Source organism: Cephus cinctus, unplaced genomic scaffold (assembly GCF_000341935.2).
Source record: "Cephus cinctus unplaced genomic scaffold, Ccin1 Ccin1_scaffold0709, whole genome shotgun sequence".
Lineage (NCBI taxonomy): Eukaryota > Metazoa > Arthropoda > Insecta > Hymenoptera > Cephidae > Cephus > Cephus cinctus.
In genome coordinates, this window is record NW_014333329.1 from 338,831 (window position 1) to 360,632 (window position 21,802).

The 21,802-nt window shown below is 48.7% G+C and overlaps 1 protein-coding gene across 1 annotated transcript in view; it reads left to right on the forward strand.

Annotated features, from left to right (window-relative positions):
* The first annotated feature begins 5,584 nt into the window (after window positions 1-5,584).
* Window positions 5,585-21,802, forward strand: part of LOC107270229 (homeotic protein spalt-major) — a 35,707-nt gene continuing 19,489 nt past the window's right edge. Inside the window, exon 1 of the mRNA XM_015745052.2 lies at window positions 5,585-8,241. Coding sequence (XP_015600538.1) covers window positions 8,136-8,241 — 106 coding nt within the window. The 5' untranslated portion in view covers window positions 5,585-8,135. The remainder of the gene's footprint in view (window positions 8,242-21,802) is intronic.

Consider the following 21,802-nt stretch of genomic DNA (forward strand, 5'->3'; position numbering starts at 1 on the left):
GAAAAAGAAAAGAAAGAAAGAGGACAACAGAAACGGACACGATGACAAAGACGGAGAGGGAGACGAAGAAGAGTCTGATTCGGAGATGCACTCAAGGCCACTTCGAATCTGGACGCATAAACATGCCATGATCGCGGACGCCCATCACTCCCTATAATAACAATAAGGATCGAGCCCTCTTCCTCCGATCCTCCAATCGGCCGATCTTCTCTTCCTTCTCTGGCCGAGCGACAGTGCAGAGAGATCCCACGTGATTACGGCCGCGGGAGCGTCTTCACAAATCACTCGCTCGCTCCGGACTCCTCGAACGCTCTCCTTCTCCTCCTCTTCCTCCTTTGCTCCTCTTCTGTATACCCTTTACCTTTATACCTTTAGGTACCTTTTCCTTCCTCCGCTGGCCTGACTGTCTGTCTTCTGTCTCCTCTGTCTCCTTTCCACATTACTTCGTACCTTCTTCCACTCTTATCGAAATGCGTTCAGACTCTGCAAAAGCCCACCGCGATTCCTTGCTCGCCCACCCGCAACATAAATCTATATCATCGTATGCTAGGAGATCGGCTACTCTTTCTCTATAGCTATCCGTCTCTCTTGCTCTTTATTCATTTTACTATGCATCCTTCGAGGGTCGTGCCCGCGTCCGAGAGGATACGTGGTCTGTGATCCGGTATGGGGATAGGCAAAATTTATTTACTGAGGATATGGAATGACAACAAAAATTATTTATACCAACGACTACGACTGTGTCCGCGATAAGAGACTTGGTTAACTTTTAGGGATCCCGGTGAATATCTTCGGGGTCCCTAGGAAAGATCGCCCCCGCATAACACAGCAGTCGCCATTCGCTGTTCGCATCGCCACCGTCACCGCAACCGGCAGCCAATTAAATAAATATTCGTTGACATCACGGCCGCGTCGCTCCTACAAACTGGCCCCTGCCGCGTCGTTCCAAAGGGAAGAGAGAGAGAGAGAGAGAGAAGAGTAGCGAGTGAACTCAACTCACGAGGGGTGCTCATTCGCCACGTTTCAGAAGGCTGCGTAAGCCGGGCCTGGTCCTTTCTTCGAGGACGTTTTCACGCTCCCCTGGAAAAAAAAGCTGGCCCTCCGGTGTGACCGAGGAAACGAATGGCGGTGAACGGAGGCAAGAAGGAACGCGGAGGATCGGAGACAGAAGGTGTCGGGAGACGTTCCTCGGAGAAGACGAGACCCGAAGGATACCGAGATGTATCGCTCGGCCGGCTGTTAATAAGACGAGACAATGCCCGAGAGAGTGATAGAGAGGGCAGGAGAGAGAGGACGAAGGAATCGAATGTATTCGTGCATTCGTGGACTCGGCGTATACTGGTGGATTAGGTGGGAACGTGCGTATGAGTAAAAGAGGCAGAAGGCGCGTCCACGTAGGATCGAAGGAGCGTGTATGGGAAGACACGGACGTTCATATGTTTATTAGCCGGACCCGGCATAAATAACGCGGCCATAAGGCCATAAGAAGGAGAGAAGAAGAACGAGGGCTGAAGGAGACTCAAAAGGGACTGGATGGGGTTTCGGTGGGGAACCGATGGGGGCTAGAAGGGGACTAGTGTATAAGGGGGGGGCGGAAGGGCGAAAGGGGTTTCGTTTGGAGATCGCCCGAGTAAATTGTCACACGGTCTCTCCCGGTTCCGAAGGAACAGGGAATCCGGGCTGGAGGAGCCCGAAGAAACCGTGGAGGAGGAGGAGGAGGTGGAGACAACGAGAGAAAGAGAGACGTGAGGCAAACGAGGAGGGCCGAGAGACGTTCGAAGGAGAGGACCGGATGCTGGAGGATGCGTGGTTGCAGCCAAAGGAGAAAGATCCTATCCCAAGGTAGCCTATACCAGAACCGACCACGAGACCACGCTCTTTTTTTACCCAAAGACCAAGAAGCTGGTGCTGGTGCCGATGCTGGTACTGTTGCTGCTGCTGCTGGTAGGAGTACCAGGTAGTGGGAGGGAGTCCAAGGGAAAGGAGGGAGGAAGACGAACCGAGAGAACTGGACCCACCTAATTTACCTCCCAGATAATGCGGCATAATTAAAGCAAAATGTAACGTCGCTGGCAATTAAAACAAATTTATGCGACCAAGATCCGCGATCGGCCGACCCGAAGCACCGTGCAACCTCCTCGTCGTCTTGCCTCTTCTGCGCCTCTACGAAAGTGCATTATTTTATTCTTCTTCTTATTACCGCCGAATGCGCGCCACGAAATTCATCGCGGGAACCCCGCTGGACCCTTTTCTCCCATCCACCAAGCAAAACCAATCAGAATCTTCGAGCCCTTTATTCTCCGGTCCCACGTTCACGTAGGCTCTTGCCCGATGCTTAAACTTTTCACCTGATTCCCTACTCTGCCTACTGACGCCTTCGCTCTCCCTCTCTCCCTCTCTTAAGACAATGACAACGAGACGACCAGAGTGACAGTCAAGACGCGTCGAGGCACTCGTAGGCACCAGGTGCCTACGTTCAGGAACGCGAGCGTGACGAGTCTCGAATTATCGAACAGCCCGGTATACCAAGTAACTTCAGTAGCTGAAAAGTACTACGTATTCAAGTATCAGATATTCCGGAGAGAAAAAAAGGAAAAACTTGGTAAAACGTTAGCGAATCCTACGCCGTACGTGAATTCAAGTCCCGTCATTCGCTTCGACGAAATCAGTGAAATGAGCCAAGAGAAGAATGCAGAGACCATAGAGAGCACCGTATTCCGTTGCGCCCCTAGTCCGACTCTACGTGGACTTTTATCTCATTCCAAGTGCCGTCATCTGTCCCTCCGTCTCTTTCTCTCTCTCTCCGAGTCCCTCGTCTCCCCCCCTTCCCACCATCCCTATGTCTGGTGATGGTGAGCAGGGCCACTTACTTATAATCGTCTTGTCAACGATGTTTTGCAGGATATGACGATCTTGGTCGGCCTGGTTCCACCAGTCTCCCCATATACGTAGGTGGAAACCACCATATACATGAATACAGGTGTAAAGCTGTATATAGAAGAGTGCCGAGCGGCTGGAAGCACTGGCCAAGGGGCTGAGGAGCTTCGAAGTCGCGGCGACGAGGGGTCAGGGAAGGATTCGATGCGAAGATACATCTCGCATTCTGACGAGATCAAAAGCCTACAAGCCAGTCAACAAATACGGCTCGCGAACGACGCGACTCATAAACCAACGTCACTCGCTCCTCCGCGATTCCACCTACTTCCCCTTCTTTCACTCCCTTCCGTCCCGGCCTCCCTTACACCACCAAGCCCTAACCTCCCTTCTCCAGGACGTAACGGCCTTGCTCGGTCTACAAGATCCTTCGATGTCGACCCATGCTCCTCTAGTAATCCCAATCCGATTGATTTCTTCAGATTTTTTCTTGGATTCGTTACGATCAAAAATAATATCAATTCGTATAGGCCAATCAACTCCACAATTCGTATTAGAATTATCTTGATCGGGTTAGCGCGGTTTGCGATTTTGTCTTGAAGAATTTGACACTATAGGTTATCAACAACTTATCCGAAGAGTACAGCTAACCTCATCCTAGTACCAGTACTTAGCAGTGATTCTCCGACTAGGTCGATTGCTGGTCGTTTGGCAAGTAATTCGGCGGTAGGAAACAGTGGAGACGCAGAGTGCAGGCAGCAAAGTCGACCCGCCTGAAATATCGGAATGGCCCGAGATAAATCGACGTCGAATCAGATTTTATTGCAAGGGGGAATATCCTGAGTGGAGCCGAAGAAAGGTGATAGGAAACAGGTCCGGTCTCGCCTCGAGCGAGCCACAACTATTTCGTGTTTTTCTTCGGGGGTCCAACGCGCCGCTATCGCTTCGCCATCTGCCTGACAAACCCCGTCCACCCTATCCACTACATTCACCTTCTTCACCTTCTTCAGCAACTCGACCGTCACCAATGTCCAACTCATGAATACGTCATATCCATTCTTCTTGCTATACCTAACTTATACCTGACTTCAGGCCATTTAACCCAGTGTACTCTGACGAGGTTGACCTTGCTAACTTATCCTCCAGCAAATACACTTGGTCAAGCGTATATCGTGGGGTCACGCAACTAGACGTCTAATTTACCTGGTTTGATTAACATTTGGAGTATGTTCGATAAGATGATTGAATTACTTTTCGTTTGTCCACGTAAGACAGGCTCATAAATTTACGTGCTAAATTACTGTGAAAAGTCACATGTAGTCCGGGATGCCGTATACCAGTAGCTATTGCTTTTCAACGCGGTCCTTTCATGTTTCTTAAAGTAGCAAGGTCGCTGGCTTTGGGATAGCACGGGCAGAATGAATTGACGATTCATGTAGAACGTCACTGTGCAAACGCGAGAGTCTATCCGGCGACTGTAGTAAAAGACAGAAATGTCGGGTCCAAGTGAAAAGAAGATTTGCGAGGGAGTGCTAATATTAGCCGGTGCAGGTGCAAATCGTGGCGCCGGCGCCTTCCTCCGAGACCAGCCAACCAATCCAGTACCCGATCTAAAGCATCCTTTTCTGGGGCTCTACTGTTTCTACCTGTCCAAGGGGAAGAGGGCTCGGACCGTTGTAACTCTTGCGCAAAATTACGAGACGACCGGAACGATAAAGTTTCGAGGATTCATGGACCTGCCTATATTTTCAATTTACTGGACTCTTAACGATTCCCAAAACCAACCTTTTGACTTACTTCATCCTGCAGTGCCTGTGTATAAATCTTAGCATCCTGACATCTGACAATGGCAAATACAATGAAGACGGTGGACTCTCGAGGCGGTCACTGTACGTCCAAGATTCTGATTACGGACGACGATCTCATCAACCTCTTCGATCTCATCAACTACTTCTGTCCAGGGTTGCCTACTATTGCGTGCGCAGAGTTCATCAGGCTTGTTTACCATCGGCGCGCATGCAGTAAAGGACAGTAAAGAATCTATGGCGATCCTTATGGTGACGCTCGGACGATCAGTGCTGCTCGTACATCTCTACGTGTTAAGCCCGCGATCGTGCAAGGCATCCGATTACCAAGATCCAGGAAGGATCTATACGCGACGTTGGTCGCGACGCCACATCGGTAATCCAGTGACAACGTTACCTGGTAACATGAGGTTAGGTGCGTAGAGGAGTAACACGGGTCACTCGGGGAAAGCCTGATGCGAATCTCATTGACAACATAGAGAATCAAGAAAATCAATTGACCCAGGTAAACCCTGCGTCTGCTTCGTATAGAAATAAAAGCGAGCCGAATATAATACTTGAAGATCAACATTCATAAAGCATATAAGGATATAAGAGAATTATTAATGATATTCTAAGAAGGTATGCCAGCTCAGAGAAATTGGTTCGTCGAGGGTGGTATTGGGAAGTGGCGGAAGTGGTGGTTTCGAGGTCGTAGCGAAGAAGAGATTTCAGAAGAAGAGGAGAAAGGTGTGGCTCTACGGGGAAAGATCGAAGTACGTGAGTAACCGGTGGTGGTAGTGACGCTGGTGGTAGTTCTCGGCGTCGAGGGTGTCAGGGTGTTGGGGGGTAGGTATGAGGTCTGCCGAGTGGGTAGAACGAGAGCGGCGAAGATACGAGCGCGAAAACGCGGAGAGCATATAGGTACATAAAATCATAGAGGAGGCACGAGTGGCTTGGTATAATAATGCATAAGGAGGTGGAGCCAACGAAGCGAGAGGCCGCGCCCTCGTATCCGAGTTGCCGAGTGGGGGTAGTTCTCGTTCAGGAAGAGGGAGTAAGACTGCGAGACCTCGCTGCCCGCTAAAGGGTGCCGAGGGGTGCGCAGAGGACACTCGGCAGAGTGAGGGACACCGTAAGACTACGGTGGGGGCAGGCCCAGAGAGAGCGACCGACTCTAAGAGAGGGAGGACGCGCGGTCGCCGCTCGAGCTGGAGGTGGCCGTGTGCCGTGAGACAGAGAGAGAAGGAGCGACGCTCCGAGAACGAGAGAGACCGATCGGAGGAGGACGGCGAGGAGGAGGTCGACGAGAATTACGTTCCGCTCCTCTTGGAAGTCATTCAACGTGAGTCTCGTACGGCGGACAGAGAGTGTGTCCGTTAACTCCGCGCGATCGCGTCTACCTATTCAGAACATGAGACTCCTGGGGAATCCGCCACCTCGGGATCCCGACGTACAGTTTTTCCTGATAGTCGGTAAACAGTGACCCGGGACCAGAGTGACCTGGTAGACAGGGTAGATCAGCCGGGTGGTTCGAAAGTGGCGCATCGATAGGAAGGAAGGAGTGCGCGATTAATAAAGGCAGTCGGAGAGTACCTGAGCCAGGGGTTGGTAAGGGGAGGGAGGGGAGGGGAAGAAAGGAGAAGAGGAAGAAAGTGTCAGAGAGAGGAGAAGGAAAGGATAGAACGGAAGGAAGAGGGAAAGGAAGGAAGGAAGGAAAGTGTAAGTCAGTCTGTGGTGGTGGGGTGCTGGCTGTACTGTCGTGTGTGCACAAGGGTGGACCTTGCCGGTACGTTCGTGGCAGTGGGGATTCTAGGCATAGTCTCTCGGGGGGTGTGAAGGGCACGAGTACTCGTGGTGGCTGCTAGTGTAAGTGCTGGTGCTCCTGTGGTACTTGTGCTGGTGGTGGTGGTGGACGCCGAAGTGGTGGAAGTGCCGGAGTCGAAAGTGGTGGGATTTCTGGGGGGTGGAAGGTGGGGTTGAAAGAGAACGCGCGCAGAGGGAATCCCCTACCGGGTCGTCGAAACGGACGGTGGAGAGGGGCGTCGCGACGTCAGCCCAGAGCTGGTCCGTCCGTCGTCCGGCCGACTCGAGCATCGGAGCCGCGGACTCGCGAGATATTCATATATATATATATATATATATATATATTGATATATATATATATATATACACACTACTATACACACGCGCTCACTCGATCATTCCTTCCTTCCTTCCTTCCTTCCTGTTTGTCAGTTTGTCTGTCTGTCTGTCAACCCACCCACCCACTTGTCCGCTCGCCTCTCTGACAGTTTGGCATCCTTGTTCCTTCCTTTTTGAAGCGCTCCTTCTTTTACTTTCACACCCTACGCACCCTCGACACCCTCGACCCCCCGACACCTTGTACGCGCTGCTCGTCATTACAGTTTACGTGTATCCGTCGTCATCGTCTTCATCATCATCAACGCTACCACCTTCGTACTAAGTGGTGTGAAGCCCCGGTACGCGCTACACGCATGGCACGCGCAATCCCCAGGAACGACAGTCTGACACACGCGTTAGCCAGCGCGCCAACACGCGGGTACACGCGATCGTACGAAAGTACGTGCCGAGCACTTTCACCGATCGATCGAGGGATCGAGCGATCGACCGTGACGTCGGAGCCTCTACCATTGCAAATCGGACAACCCGAAGCCGTGAGCCGTGACTCGTGAGAGCCGATATCAGGAAGGAACCTAAGGACACGAGGCAGCCTATACGTCGTTGAACTTTACACGATTTTATTTTAAAGAAAATTACTAACTGCGGGGGTCTCCCTGTTTTAAATCTACGTGTTCGACCAGAAGGGTGGTAACGTGCAAACTGTGTGCCGATCGAGTAAAGGCAGTTACCGTGTTCTTTTTTACTTTTTATTTTCTTATTGTTACTCTACCCTGTCAAGGTACCTTGACAGGGAGTTTTCAGTCAGTGCACCCAGTGCCGCCGTCATCAGTATTAGTGCATCCAGGGAATTGCCATTGGCGCGAACGTTGCCGGAATTGTGTAGCGTTAGGTGGGCTCGTGTGAAGAAGAGGGTGACTTCCTGGAGGGACGCATGGAATTTTCGGGGAAGTGGATTTTACGAGGGGAGGTGCGTCTCCCGGATAGTGTTGATAGTGTGTCGCCAACGCGCGAGCTGTGATATAGCCGGCTTGTGCCGGATCAAACGAGAGGGACTCGTGAGAGGTTCACGAGGACGAGAAGGTCAAGGAGGACGAGGAGGTGGCGGAAGAGGAGGAAGAAGAAGAAGAAGAAGAGAAGAGGAAGAGGAAGGACGTACGAATGTCTCGACGTGAGGTGTCCAGTGTCGCGAGGTGGTGCGGTTCGTAGGCGCTCCTTTTGATCGCCGTGATTGAAGCGTGCATCTTCACCCGGAGGCCGATCCACGATCCCCCGATCGCCGACGGCCAGGAAGCGCCACCAGCACGGAGGATCACGTATCGAAGAGGCGAAGGCATGTCACGGAGGAAGCAGGCACGACCCAGCCGTGCTCATCTCGAGGAGGATCTTAACCAGGGACTTGGGCCCATCGATCCCCTAGGAACGTTAGAAGAAGATACCCGTAAGTCTTTCATTTTTATATATATACTATAATTAATAACTCTCGTGCCCTTTGACCCGTCGGATAGAACGATCTTCCCCATAGGCTAGCTTATCTGCTCTCGCGCAATATATTTATAGGAAGACTGTATAGGTATAGGTTTTTATGATGGGTAGCTAGAAACAGATATAGGCAGGTTGGTCGTATGTATCTAGCATGTATAATTAGTCTTCTACCAAATTAGTGTAAACAAGAAAATTGTTTTATATTTTACTTTGAAATAAGAAACACTTGGCTAAATAGTCAAGTTTATGCGGTGAGTCAGAAGCACGCCGTCGATAGAGAGAATATCTAACTGAATTTTCATGGCTGATAAGCGTTTCCACACCGGCGTGTTTCACCACGAAGGGAAGTTTGAGCTATGCTGGAGGAGCCGAAGGAGGCCTAACGTTTACGCAAATATTTGACAAATATTGACAAGGATCTACGAACGTGTAGGAAAGCTTATAGAGCGGGCAGCCAGACAGACAGGCGAGTAAGTAAGCAGGCAGGCAGGCTAGATATAACAACTATCTGCGGCTTCCACCATATTTCTCTCTCTCTCTCTCTCTCTCTCTCATTTTCTCCACGCATCTCCATCTCGAATAACACAAAAATCCAGTCAATATTTGACTGGAATTTTCGACCTTCTTGTCTCTCACATTAAAATCGAATGATATACTAATTTTCGAGCGATATCCTCCCAACTAACCCCCTCTCCCCCCCCGTTATTGTTTTTCTGATAATAATATTTATAATTGCTCATATAATAGTGTACATAAACAGATACAAGTGTACCAACAATAGTACATACTGCCAGTTATCAATTGCTTGGAAACGAACTAGGTGCATGATAAAACAGATAGGCGGATAAGCAGATTGTAATATATATATATATATATATTACAATCTGCTTATATATATATATATATATATATATATAGGAGGAGGTAGCTGAGGAGCAAGGGGACGTTTGGAATTCGTGAAAAAAAAAAGAGCGCGGAATAGCGGAGTTACCGGTTTAGTTGACAGGCAGCTTGTCGCGCGAGAATATTTTTGGTGAATCCGCGTGGCCACGATAAACGCGTGGGCGTCAGACACCGTGAGTGCGTCTCGTTCATTCGCGCCCTGGTTCGTACGATACACGCACCATTCAGTCCATTGTCAGGAAAGTTGTCAAGCTTTAAGCCTACACAGACATTCTCAAGGTAGAAGCTATACAGAGAGTCTATTTACATCTTACGATTGTGTCGTTCGGATTTCTTTTTTCATCGTCGATAATGATTCGCCACTTTGAAGCGAATATGCATTATTGAGTAATTGGTGGATAGAAATCGTGTGGCAAGGATGTTTCCAATAAATCTAAGACGAGACGATGAAGACTGAAACGAAGGTGAAGAAGTCGGCACTCTTTGATGCGGTAGCTGAAGAGGATGAGAGGAGTACGAGGAGTATGAGGTTACCTTATAACGTGTGGTAAACGTGGTTGATCTCTCTCTTGGCAAAAAAGAGCGCGAATATGAGCCGTCATAGGGGATCGCGCATTAAGCCGCCTTCGCGGGACCTTCCCTCCGCCTTCGGTAATTGGCGACCTTCTCTCTTCCGCGAAGGAATGTTCGCCCCGTGTTTTGCCCTTACGCGACAACACAGCGAGACAAGAGACAGGCCAAACGATTCAACGCAAAGAGATCCCGAAGCGAACCGCGCCACTTGTACCTCACTCTCCTCGCATCTCTCCTTCATTTCTCCTTCGCGCTTGTCTTGCTGTCTCGCAATTTTCAGTCTTTGAGAAAAACGCGATTCGAAGATTTGCGTGAACAATTATGAGAGTGATCTCGCGTAGTCTAGTGGGAAAATAATGAAACGTAACAAAAGACAATGGTGAGTGTGCATATAAAGGTGACGGAGTAGGATGATGAGAGGGACAGAGACACGACTGGTAGTGCTTGCGACTGAAGGAAGATGGGAGAGAGCAAGGAAGAAGGACGAAGGTAGCTTAGCGTTGAACGAAAAAAGAGGATACGATTCGTGGCGGTGTAAGAGAGAGAGAGAGAGAGAGAAAGGATCAAGACACGAAGCCACGAGGAACCGGGCCATATTTTAAAGAAACACTTATACCGGGTCCATGGTTCCACAGCCAGGACGTTTTTGCGTCCCGACGCCGTGCGTCGGCGCGGAAATGGAGATCCACCCGCGTTCGGCATTCTTGTGTTTTCGCATTTGATACGAACTTCTCTCTCTCTCTCTCTCTCTCTCTCTCTCTCTCTCTCTCTCTCTCTCTCTCTATCTCATTCTATACTATTTCTCACCGCATACTTCTGTCTCTCTTGTCTACACTGCATTCTCTCCTTGACTCTCGCGAACAAACGAACGTGCGCGCGGGCGCATGCGACCATCAATATCGCCGAGAGAAGCATCAACGTGAAATTGGCAACAAATTACTCTCCTTGTGTGCGCCTTCGCCGCTTCGGCCAATTAGCGGTTCGGTCGAACTCGCTCGCGGACCTTTACAAAAACTCACCAGTCCTTCATTGCGAGTACAGAGATCGGTATACGCGGCTGTAAGACAATTGCACTGTCTGACCGTTCGACCATCGTTCCAATGTCTAAGACATTGGTGACCAATAAGAGACTTGGAGAGTGACCGTTTGTTGATGAGGATGATGCTCCTTACGTCACTCCTCGTCAATTTTTATAGAAGATGCTCATTACTCATCTCAATGTACACTACTCGTCGATCGTGGAGTCAGTTTCCACTTTAATAATTAAAATGTCAAAAATCCCATTCCTCATGGTAAAATGAAACTTTTAGGTAGAATAAGCTATAATCGCGTAATAGACATTTTATCCAGCTTTCTTCATGGTCACTATACCCATGACAATGATCGGGACACCAATGACGAGGTCACCGTGGAAAACTGTGGTCCAGCACGAACGGACGAAAGCGAGCGTCGCCTATTGATCGGAAATCGATTTTGCAGGAACGATCGGAAGGTGTATCGCTCTGGTGATAAACACGTTGCTGTTACAGCGTCCCAAAGTATCGGCTGCTATTGCCGGTAGTATCTTGTGTTCAGTAGCGTCGTCGTATCGGTCGCCGCGCAGTAACGCTCGAACGGATCCCAACGACTCGACGCAATTGTCCCCAGAGGAAAAGGCTTCCTCGTCATTCCAGAGAAATCGTCTTCCAGGAGTCCGGGCTTCGTCTTCTCCTCTGTCCTCTTTATACGTATATCCTTAAAGCAAAAGAGAGGTCAAATACCAAGCACAGCACCTGTGCACGAAATCCCAAAGCAGGGACCAAAAATCTACCGGTTAACTAAGCGACGAACAACCACCATAATGTCGCGTGTAAGTGGATACGCCTGGGACTATGGGGACACGGAATCACGGACGTCTTTTCTCTCTCGGTTCTGTCGCTACTTCTCCTTCTCGCTCGCGCACGTTTCAACGCTCTCTTTATTCTCTCCTTCGAAAGCTCCTCGAACCCTGTCCATAGGTCGTTACTATACCTAATGACTGCTTCGATATATATATATATGCTTTCCTAAGGTTCTCCTCATCGCTCTATAATTTCTCTTAAGGAATCGTAGAATTTCAAGCGAATTACTCGGAAGGACAGGCAAACCAATTTCGTACATCGTTCACTGGCATGGGTGAAGGGCAGCAGCCCAATTGGATTCGAGCCAAACTGAGATACCTATTTTCAATGTCCGAGAGATGACTCTCTCTCTCTCTCCCTCTCTCTCTCTCTCCTCTCCTCCTACTCCATCTCAACCATCCTCACCCATTCCATCCTTTCGCATCTCGTCGTCTGACGATCGTACTATTAACACTCTCTTCGTTAGCTATGCCAAAGTATCACTCTCCCCTCTCGGTTACTCGCTCCACGCATATCTCGTCTTATTCGCGATGTCATCTCTCTAATCTCTCAAAAGCCGGTTTCGCGTGGCGCCACGTGAAATTAGAGGCTCGATGGAAGCTGCTTGGCAGGGAAAATGGTCAAATGATAATAACGAGAGTGAGATAAGTGTGTCTGTAGTGTAGAAAATTAACGTGTGTAAGGGTTATAAGGTGGATGCTGGTGTCGAGGGGTGTGGTGGGGTGCGACGGGGTGCGAAGCTGAAGGGGTCCCGAAGTGCGTATAAATTGGCCGCGTTGACTCGCGTGCGTAAAATGTGCGTCCAGGCGAGGACACATCAAAAGGCGTCGTTTAAGGGATGACGGGGGTGGGATGATATTATTCGCCCCGGCAAAAGGGTTATCAGACTAGGCAGCCTCGTATTTGCTTAATAACGCAGCCGAACCCGAGAGCTCGAAGCCCGCGGGGCTTATTGCCAACCGACGCCTTTCCATCTCACTGTCACCATCATCGACGTCGCCACCAACATCCACTATTGCCAAGTTACCTTTATCGTACTGAAGATGCTTAAGGGCTTACGCTATGCACACACGTAGGTAGTGCAGGGGTTGAAAACGGTGAAGGCAATAATATGGGACATACCCTGACTATATGAGGTTATAGGGTATATGTCTGGTATAATAATATGGTAGTCCTTTCAATAAAAATGTATTTACTATGGGAATATAGGTTGAAAAATATTTTTACGCACGGTCGCTCATGGGGGTCTACGGGAATATAGTATACACAGTTTGGGTCTGGGAGCTGAAATTGTCAAATAACGAGGATCGTGACAATGGCGCGCAAGGCACGTAACGGCCAGGGCTATGACAACAACGAGGACTACGACAACGCCCGGAGGCTGATCAGCGGCTAATGGGGGACTTGCTCCTCGCTCCCATCGATCGACTGGATGCCATATATCGCGAGTGTATTTTGTCATTGTGATGTCATCGTTCCCGCTGCCGTTTCCATTGCTTTATGTTGCGACGAGACCAGTTCGGAACTATGGCAGAGCGGTGCAGGAGAGTAGGAAATCGGGGCGGGTAGAACCGTTTTCCGGCTGACTTGGCTAAACGGGATCGCATTAGCGCATAGTTTCCCCCTGCACGACACGACTGGCATCAGGGAGATTAGCATCTCGATATTTTTTTTTTTTTTCCATTTGCAAAGAGCAAACGCAGCCTGCACCCTTCGGGTCACGGGGCCAACGGGAGTAGCATGGGACTGGATGTCAGGAACAACATGGGACAGTGCCTGAAGCGTCACCAGGTGCTCTGCCTCTCTCTCTCTCTCTCTCTTTCTCTCTCTTTTTTCCCGTCTCTATTAAATAAAGATATAGGACAAACATTTCGTGCACACGAATGGACAAATTTATGGAGTGAATATGATTGGGCACAGTCAGCAAGGCTATCGTGACGATTATCTCATACCAGTCTGGCACCTTCGACGTACCAGCACAACCAACCCTTCGACCTCCGTGCAACCAACCCCGTAGGGGTTTCATCCCTCGCTGGGTTGGTGGCGATGCGCTCGTTAGCATATTATGCGAACGAACGAGCGAGCGGGGCGGCCGTGAAGGGGCGTCGAGGGAGCGAGGTGGAGGGTGGATCCCACTCGAGGGAAAGGGTTAAGTCCTCCTCGACCAATGACAATCCGCCCTGGATTTTCATCCCCTCGCGCTTCTCTGTTTCGCGTCACGTTACTCATACCTAGCCATCTAGGCATCAACCTATCCACCTATCTACCTACCCGCCTATCCACCATTCTCTATCTATAAATCCAAATGTGCCCGCGCGCACGCCGACCTCCGCTCCAGCATACAGGGATGGCGAGACAGAGGCACAGAAGGAGCTTCGGAAAGAGAGAGAGAGAGAGAGTGAGAGGGCGACGCAGATAAAGAGAGGAAGGAAGAGAGACAGAAGATACCCTGTATTATGAATGTACAGTAGTACCAACCCTGCCCTCCTATCCACTTATACCGTTTATTTGTCTATCCAATGGTCGGACAGCTCAAAGCGTGCTCAGGTCTTTCCAACGCCATTTTTTATCCTTCCGCCATATTGACCCGTTACTTCTCAGATTACGGAAATATGTCCATTCAATGGAAAATAGTATGCGTAGACGCACACGATGCACATACTTTTACAAGCCCATGCCAAATCCTCGAGAAGTAAACCTTCCTCTTCGCTCTCTCTCTCTCTCTCTCTCTCTCTCTCTCTCTCTCTCTCTCTCTCTCTCTCTCTCTCTCTCTCTCTCTCTCATTCACTTCAGGCATCTCAACATCGATCGACTCCCTCTTTCCCAACTATCTCTGACTTTCCCAAGGGAATGGACTCTTTCATCGGAAGAAATAGGCGTCCTCTCCGCCAAAGTGCAACGACACGTTTACCGTCCGTCTCGTAACTGCAGCATTTCGCGTTAACTTTGTCATTCCCGTCGCGTTTGTTAAGGACTCCCCTGGGCTCGCGTAAACGTAAAAGCAAGCGCGGTTAACGGTCGAGAGAAAAAAATATAAATGAAAAAAAAGATCCTCACGGTAACCGGGACCGGAGAGTGTGCAGAGTGACCAGTGAGGTCAGGGAGGTCAGGGTGAGATCAGAGGGGGAGAGGAAGGCTTTGGGTAACGCGGAATTGACAGGATGTCGTGGTTTTGGGCATAGTGCATCAATTCGTCGAGAGGGTTGCCGACACGGCACCGAGAAACACACAGGGGGGGTCGGTTGTGTTTACACACGGGTTTTCGGGCGAATGCATCGAGCGAACTAGCTGCCATCCGCATAGTGAGAGAGAAAGAGAGAGAGAGAGTGATACGTGTAGACCGAATAGGTGGATGCGCAAAGAGAGAGAGAGAGAGAGAGAGAGAGATGATCGATGGGACCAGGCGAAAGGGAGGCGAGTATGCAGGACGGAATATCATCCCGTAAGCGTAAGCATTGACGAAGAATGGAATGGCACAGGGAGAGAGAGAAAGAGAGAGAAGCGTGGTACGGACGAATGAGCGAATGGGCGCTAAACCCGATATTGGGTGCACCGAGGCTGCACCGCGTACACCCAATATTATCCCATAGACGGTCCATTATTAGCCGCTTCTTTTTGTCATTTTAAAATGTAATACGTTTTTGGCCCCGGGGTCCTTGTCGACCACTGTTTCCCATTCGGAATTTTTGTGGCGGAAAATTTGTCCTGATGTCGTCAAAAGAGACACAGGGGAGACAACGGGACAACGAGACACAGGGAAACACGACCGGCACGGGTACCAACGTTTACCACGGGGATCGACTCAACGCGAGTTCCTTCCTTTCTCTGTGATGTCATATCCTTCTCTCTTTCTCTCATTCTCTCGAATAGTTTTCTTTCTTTTTCGTACACTTGCGTACTACGGGATTATCCAATGAGGACAATGCACGGCCGCAGGATAACTATACACAAACGTCTTCCTTCGGCTTCCATCCCCCTCCCCTCCCCTCCCTCCCTCTCTCTCTCTCTCTCTCTCTCTCTCTCTCTCTCTCTCTCTCTCTCTATCTATCTATCTATGCGTACCACTAATAATGTCTCTCCTTTCCTGTCCTTTGATTCCATTTTACTTCCTTGACACAAATCACGAGCTATCGAGCTTTCCGGTCCTTTTATTTTCTTTCTCTCCGATCAAGTTAATATACACGTGGGTCGTATGCGTCTCCAAGCGGACAAGCAGAGATGCAGACGAGAAGGCGGTGGAGTCGAGAAACGAGAGAGCCATTCCTCCTGAACGGAATTATTTATTAGACACGGCTTGTTCGGCGCTCGCGGTGATTCGTAATCTGTAATTGGCAGGCACGCTTCGTGATCGATGCTCCTTTGATATTTAGCAGACGAGCACGCACGTTAACCTAAAGGTCCCTACATTTTCTCTGACAATGAGGAACGATAGGCCGCTTAATATTTATTCTTATACCCGTTCACCGCTCCTTGGATATATCCTTTCTGGAATACACGGCCGAGCTAAGGAAAATCCTATTGGAATTGTTACACAGGTATACGAGACTCTGCGTATCGTTGGCTATTCGGATGCGAACGAGAACCAATGTCGACGGATTTAATTTACACGGGCGTTAAGAGAATCCACGTAAGGCGCCTGGTACCAAACATCATCAGACCAGGACCAAGCGAGAAAGAGACAAGCCGCGTTCGCAAGACGACAGACGCTCGCGTGCGCCGCGAACGATGAAAATACACGTATGGCGTCTCCACTTCGTGCACCCTCGACGCCCGTAACCGCCAACGTCGACGTGTCGTCGTCGCTTCACTCTTCTTCGTCGTCTTCGTCGTCGTTCTCTTCTTGGACAGAGGCGCAGGCAAACGCGCGCGCCGCGGTGGCAACGGAATGAACTACTTTTTTTTTACGCGCAGCAATTAGCCACAGCTCGTCGTTTCGCGTTTGGCTTTAGCTCCGACTGTCTCGACCTGGTGATCGACGATCCCAAGGGCCTCTGCCCTAGCCGTAGAAAGTAGCCTGTGGTATCTAGTACCATTGGACGTGAATTTCCTATTTGATTTACCTTGTCAAATTTTTTCATACGTCACGCGCACAGCTGTCGGTATGGAGATTCGAGATATTATTATTATGCATATAAGAGCGCGGCAAAGAATTTTTATGACCTTTATGCATCTATAATGGCCTGACCTCATATCATGAACTCCGAGCAGGTCGCTATTTTCGTTTCGGCGGTTTTCGAGACGTAAAATGAACATAAAAAGATGCCTTCGTGATCTACGCGGTCGCAGCACACGGTATGGCACACTGATTTATCGGGTCCCAGCATCCCCGCGTCTCGACGCCGCGACGTCCCGCCAGCCACCGGCTCCCCGTCACATCGAACACGTCACTATTGTACGCGCCCGACTATTCCTCCGAAATGCACTTTTATAAATAGAAGCCCAACCTCCCACCCTGCCCCTCTTATCCTCCCTGCCTTTTTTCATCTTCCCTCGATCTCTGTCACGCCCGCGTATTGTCACTCACTTTCTCTTCGTCCTCTATACCTATATCTATAGACTATTCTCTTGGTGGTATCTATGGCACGCCACCAAGATATAACATCGATTCTGTATACTAAAAGGCTTTATTTTAAAAGTCTAGACGCTTACGAGGGCTTTGACGCGGATGACGTTTCCGCCTCGCGACAAATAGATTCGAGATGAAAAAGATCTTTCTACCGGGGATATAACGCTGGCCGATATTGTGCATCGCAAATCTCGCGAGGACGAGGAGATCCTTCGCGCGCGGGTCTGTTTGGCTCGTGTACGTCTGCGAGGGAAATATTTAGCGGCTGCAGGTGGGGAACTCCCTCGAGGAAGTAAGGGCTGGGAAGTTAGGGACACGGGGAAAGCCGCTGCGGAGAGGTGAAATGTTTGCGGAGTAACGCGAAACCTCGACCCATCGCTGTAACGTTGATTCTATATTACTGTATAACTATATATACACACCTATTCGCTGTTTGCCCTTGGAACCCCACGTACCACTCCATTTTTCAAACCCTTATTGATATCATATAATATTAATGCCTGGGGTGCAAAACCGAGCACGCCTGCAGAATGTCAATATTGAATGATATTTCTGGGACGTTTCTACTTGGCCACGAGATTCGAATGGCTTTTCGAATACGTGCACACGATAGTCAACTACCAATATCCCGTATCCGGGTCGTACTGGCATTCATCATTCTTCATAGAATCTTATAGAATATTATCCGCTACTTTCTCCATATCGATTCTCATGGTTTACTCCTTGGGAATACTTTGGAAATCTGTTGCTGTAATTACAGTCGAAACTTATGAAAAGTCAGGATACGCCTTGTACAACGCATAGTCAATTTCAGAATGTGTATTCTCTCAGTCGCGAAAATAGAAGGCTGCTAGTACGTCTCTCTCTTTCTAACGCACGTGAGCACCGATCGCTCTGTCTCTCTCGCACTTACGCTCGATATAGAAAATTCGAAAATTCTGAAGAACTTCTTCTCGATCGATTCATCCGATCGGCGATTATACCAAATGTATCCTAGGATATTTCGTTTACTTTCGACAAAGAAATTTTGGCTAAGTATCGCTTAGATGAATAGATTATAAAAAAATCTTTTAAAATCTGCACCCTGTTGCTATATGTGTAAATACTCGCGTTATTTATGCGATTCTCATGAGGTTGGAAGTAACCGTACGTAATGCGCGCACGTGTCCATCGTCGGGGGTATACATCTGCGTCCGCCAGGAAGACTGAAACGTGAAAAAAAAAATCCCTGCCCAATGTAAACTGTCAATGAAAGCAATTATATTTCCAGTTAGCGGCGGCCATTGTAACCCAGTCTCGCATAAGCTGTCCTGCGATCTCTGCACATGTATATAAATATATAAATTTTTTTAATACCGTCCAATGTGCACGCCCTATCGTTTGCCATCCTGTATATACTATGCTTCGCGAAAAGACGCAAGACTCAATTTAATCAGCGCTGTATAAGGGACGACGGGGTAAGCGTCGAGATCTTATTATTCATAGAGGGATATAGAGCAGCCAATTCAGTACCAATATACAGAGAGTTTAGAGTGAAAGATGGCAAATGAGAGAGCTAGTGGGACGCTAAGGGTGGCCACCCCTCGAACGCCCAAGTCCGTCAACTTCTTTATGCAAGAGCGAGCTGCGCGTCGGATTAATGGAGTGGAAAATTATTACGATGAAATCTGGTAGATCCCCCCTAGCCCAGTCGATCTCAAGTTAATCCACGTCTCTGCGCTTGGTCCACGAGCGAGATTGTTTGCGACTCGTGAAATTGAAGCTCGCCGTCTCGTCGCGCTGTGGCGATAAACGTAGGGCGACATTATAGGGAGAGAAGGAGAAGGCACGGAAATTTCGACATGAGGAACGACTATAGAGACAGACGTACAAGGAGGTGGAGGGAATTGAAATATTCGTGAAAGAAAAAAAAAAAAGAAAAATTCACATGGAAGGTTGGTGGCACTGTTGCAAACAAGAGGAGGACGGGCTACAATGCGCAGACTCGATGTACGAGCGATGAATTACGACCGGTGGGCCCTGCGACCGAGAGACCCCGAGCTCTCGGCTCGCTGCACCACTAAAATCCCGACTGATATATTATTACGTATTATTGCTTCTGTTCGGTTATTTATACCCATATAACGTAATGCCTCGCGAGATCCCAAGAAGTCGGCTGATACGTCACCTAGGTTCCCAAGGGAATCTCGACCTTATCTTACTCAGCTCCCTTGTAACCTCCGTATAGAAAAATCTTGACTATGGATGTGTATTACTGTAACTAGTATATTCCATCCCTTGGATTTCTACCCTTGTTCCATATCTTGAAAATTGAAAACAATACGGCAGCACTAGGGTGGGTTACGTATTGAACTAGGTATATGAGAGTTCTGCTGTTAAGATAACTTGAAAATGCTTAAGTGGCCCCTTTCGCTGGAGACCGAAAGCGGGAAGGGATGGTGGGCTTGTAAGGGATGGAAAGTAACGTTAAAGTTTATCGTAGACCAAGGAGAGAAACGCAAATGTGAGCCAGCTACGGCGAGCTCTAATGCGATTGGTTGCGCAATCGAGAATGTAAGAACAATATTAAATTTATTTTTGGTACGGGGGGTGGTTGGGGATGGGGGTATTAGGGCTTTGCGTAGTGGCACAGGACTGCTAGGAGTACCGGGAGCTGGGTAGGTACCTACTTATGGCATAATACGAAGGTATTAAGTTCTGGGAGGGAGGATCGTCGAGAGGGCAAACGGAAGCCCCTCATGCGATACAATGCGATGCAATACGATGCAACACGATGCAACGCTGTGCTACGTAGGTAACTCGCATAGATATCGTATCATGCTACGTTTAATTCGATACTTCCTTAACCATTTATTATTGTTATCCAGCAGTGAGGGTAATTCGATTGTTGACGTATCAACGAAGTATTGAACAAGGGTCTGAGAGTTTGACTTATTAAATTTGATGAAAATTTGGAGCACGGTATCTGCGCGTAAGGTAGGCTGAAAATTAGGAGTTTTATGAATTTTAATTATTTTGAGTATTACAATGGAATAGTATATTGTGCACCGAGAGCGAAAACGGGCGTTTCTGCGCCGCGTATTAAGTTGAGGTTCCCGAGGCGAAGCCGAGGGGTTCTCAACTTTATACAAGGCACAAACGCCCGTTTTTTCTCGCGGTTCACATACTACTTTCTTCGACAGCGGAGCGAACGCGTGTTTTCACGCAGTGGGTGATTCTTGGGTCGGTGCAAATAAGCAGGTTAGTTTGGTAACTTAGGAATTCACAATGAAACATCTGTGCATCGTACAGCTTACGTGAAAAAAACAATTGCCCAGGTGGTAGCTGGTCCTTGAATTCGTCGGCAAATGTCACCTCACTCCTATTCAATTTTTCAATCTTCCACGTTTCCCCATTCGAGAATTGCCCGTTTTCGCTCCGCTGTTGAAGAACAAATTTTTTCGTTAGAATACTAATTGCAGGCCAAACTTCGAATTTAGCCTTTTCATGGAATCGCAGTTGAATCATTTATTTTCTACGAATGGTCCATCAGGACGTCAAGCTGCTAGTCAGTCAGCTAACCAGCTGGACCTTACACGCGTTTACAGTGTCAATCCCGCGTATCTACGTACGTCGCATCCCAACATCCACAGCTTCCATCTTGTACCCTGCGGTTTTTATGAGGAGCGATCTTCACCAAAACGACTTGAGATCTCTAAATATTTACTCGTAGTGCGGACGTCCTTCCGTCGTCGAGAAGTCGCCCCTCGAGCTATCGGGGCTCCTGTCGATCTTTTAGCCAGGGCGCGGTTATTTAAAAAGAAGAGGCCTTGTCTCGTTTTCCATGTTTATGAACTCAACGTCTCGTCATCTGGCATCAGAATGCCTATGCTAAATACGTACTATACCGTCGCCCACGAAGTATCTTGAAATTGATATCCACACTTGGAATACCACAGACCATATACGCTAGTCTATCTGAGCTGCATCAAGATATTTGACCAATTTCAAATTTTCCTTTTACATTAAAAAAAAAAAAAAGAAAAATAAAAACTCTTCTCAACCATTCTCGTACACCAGCTATTATTTTAAACGTAATCGAGAATTTCCTTTGTCTTCGACAGTTTACACGCTATACAAGATAGGAGACCTATACACAATGCACGACACACCAGGATACCGTGCATTGCCAAGTGCCCAGGCTAGGTGGTTCGAAGAGAGAAGTTCTCGCGTGACCTCTTTAGTCACGTGCCAGACCGAGTGAATATTCCCGCACGCGAAAACCCTGTCTCGCTCCTAAGAATTTCTCAGGCTCGAACAAATTAGCGGTGAGCTATCACGATAAGGATGAATTTATCATATTATCATACCGCTCGAGATACCCGGTACAAATGCGTCACTGCGCAGACGCAAGACAGACACACTGAAATCAGGGTTTAACTCGTCCCATGTTTTCCTTACGAGTTACTTATTTGCTTGTTTATCTTTGAAATTTGGTACCAACTCGAAATCGTGCTCATCCGCGTCCGCAGGAAATCTTCGTGACTTCCTTCCGCAACGAGGGACAAATGCTCTTGTATGTATAGCTATATACCAATCCTGCCAGCCCCCCCCCC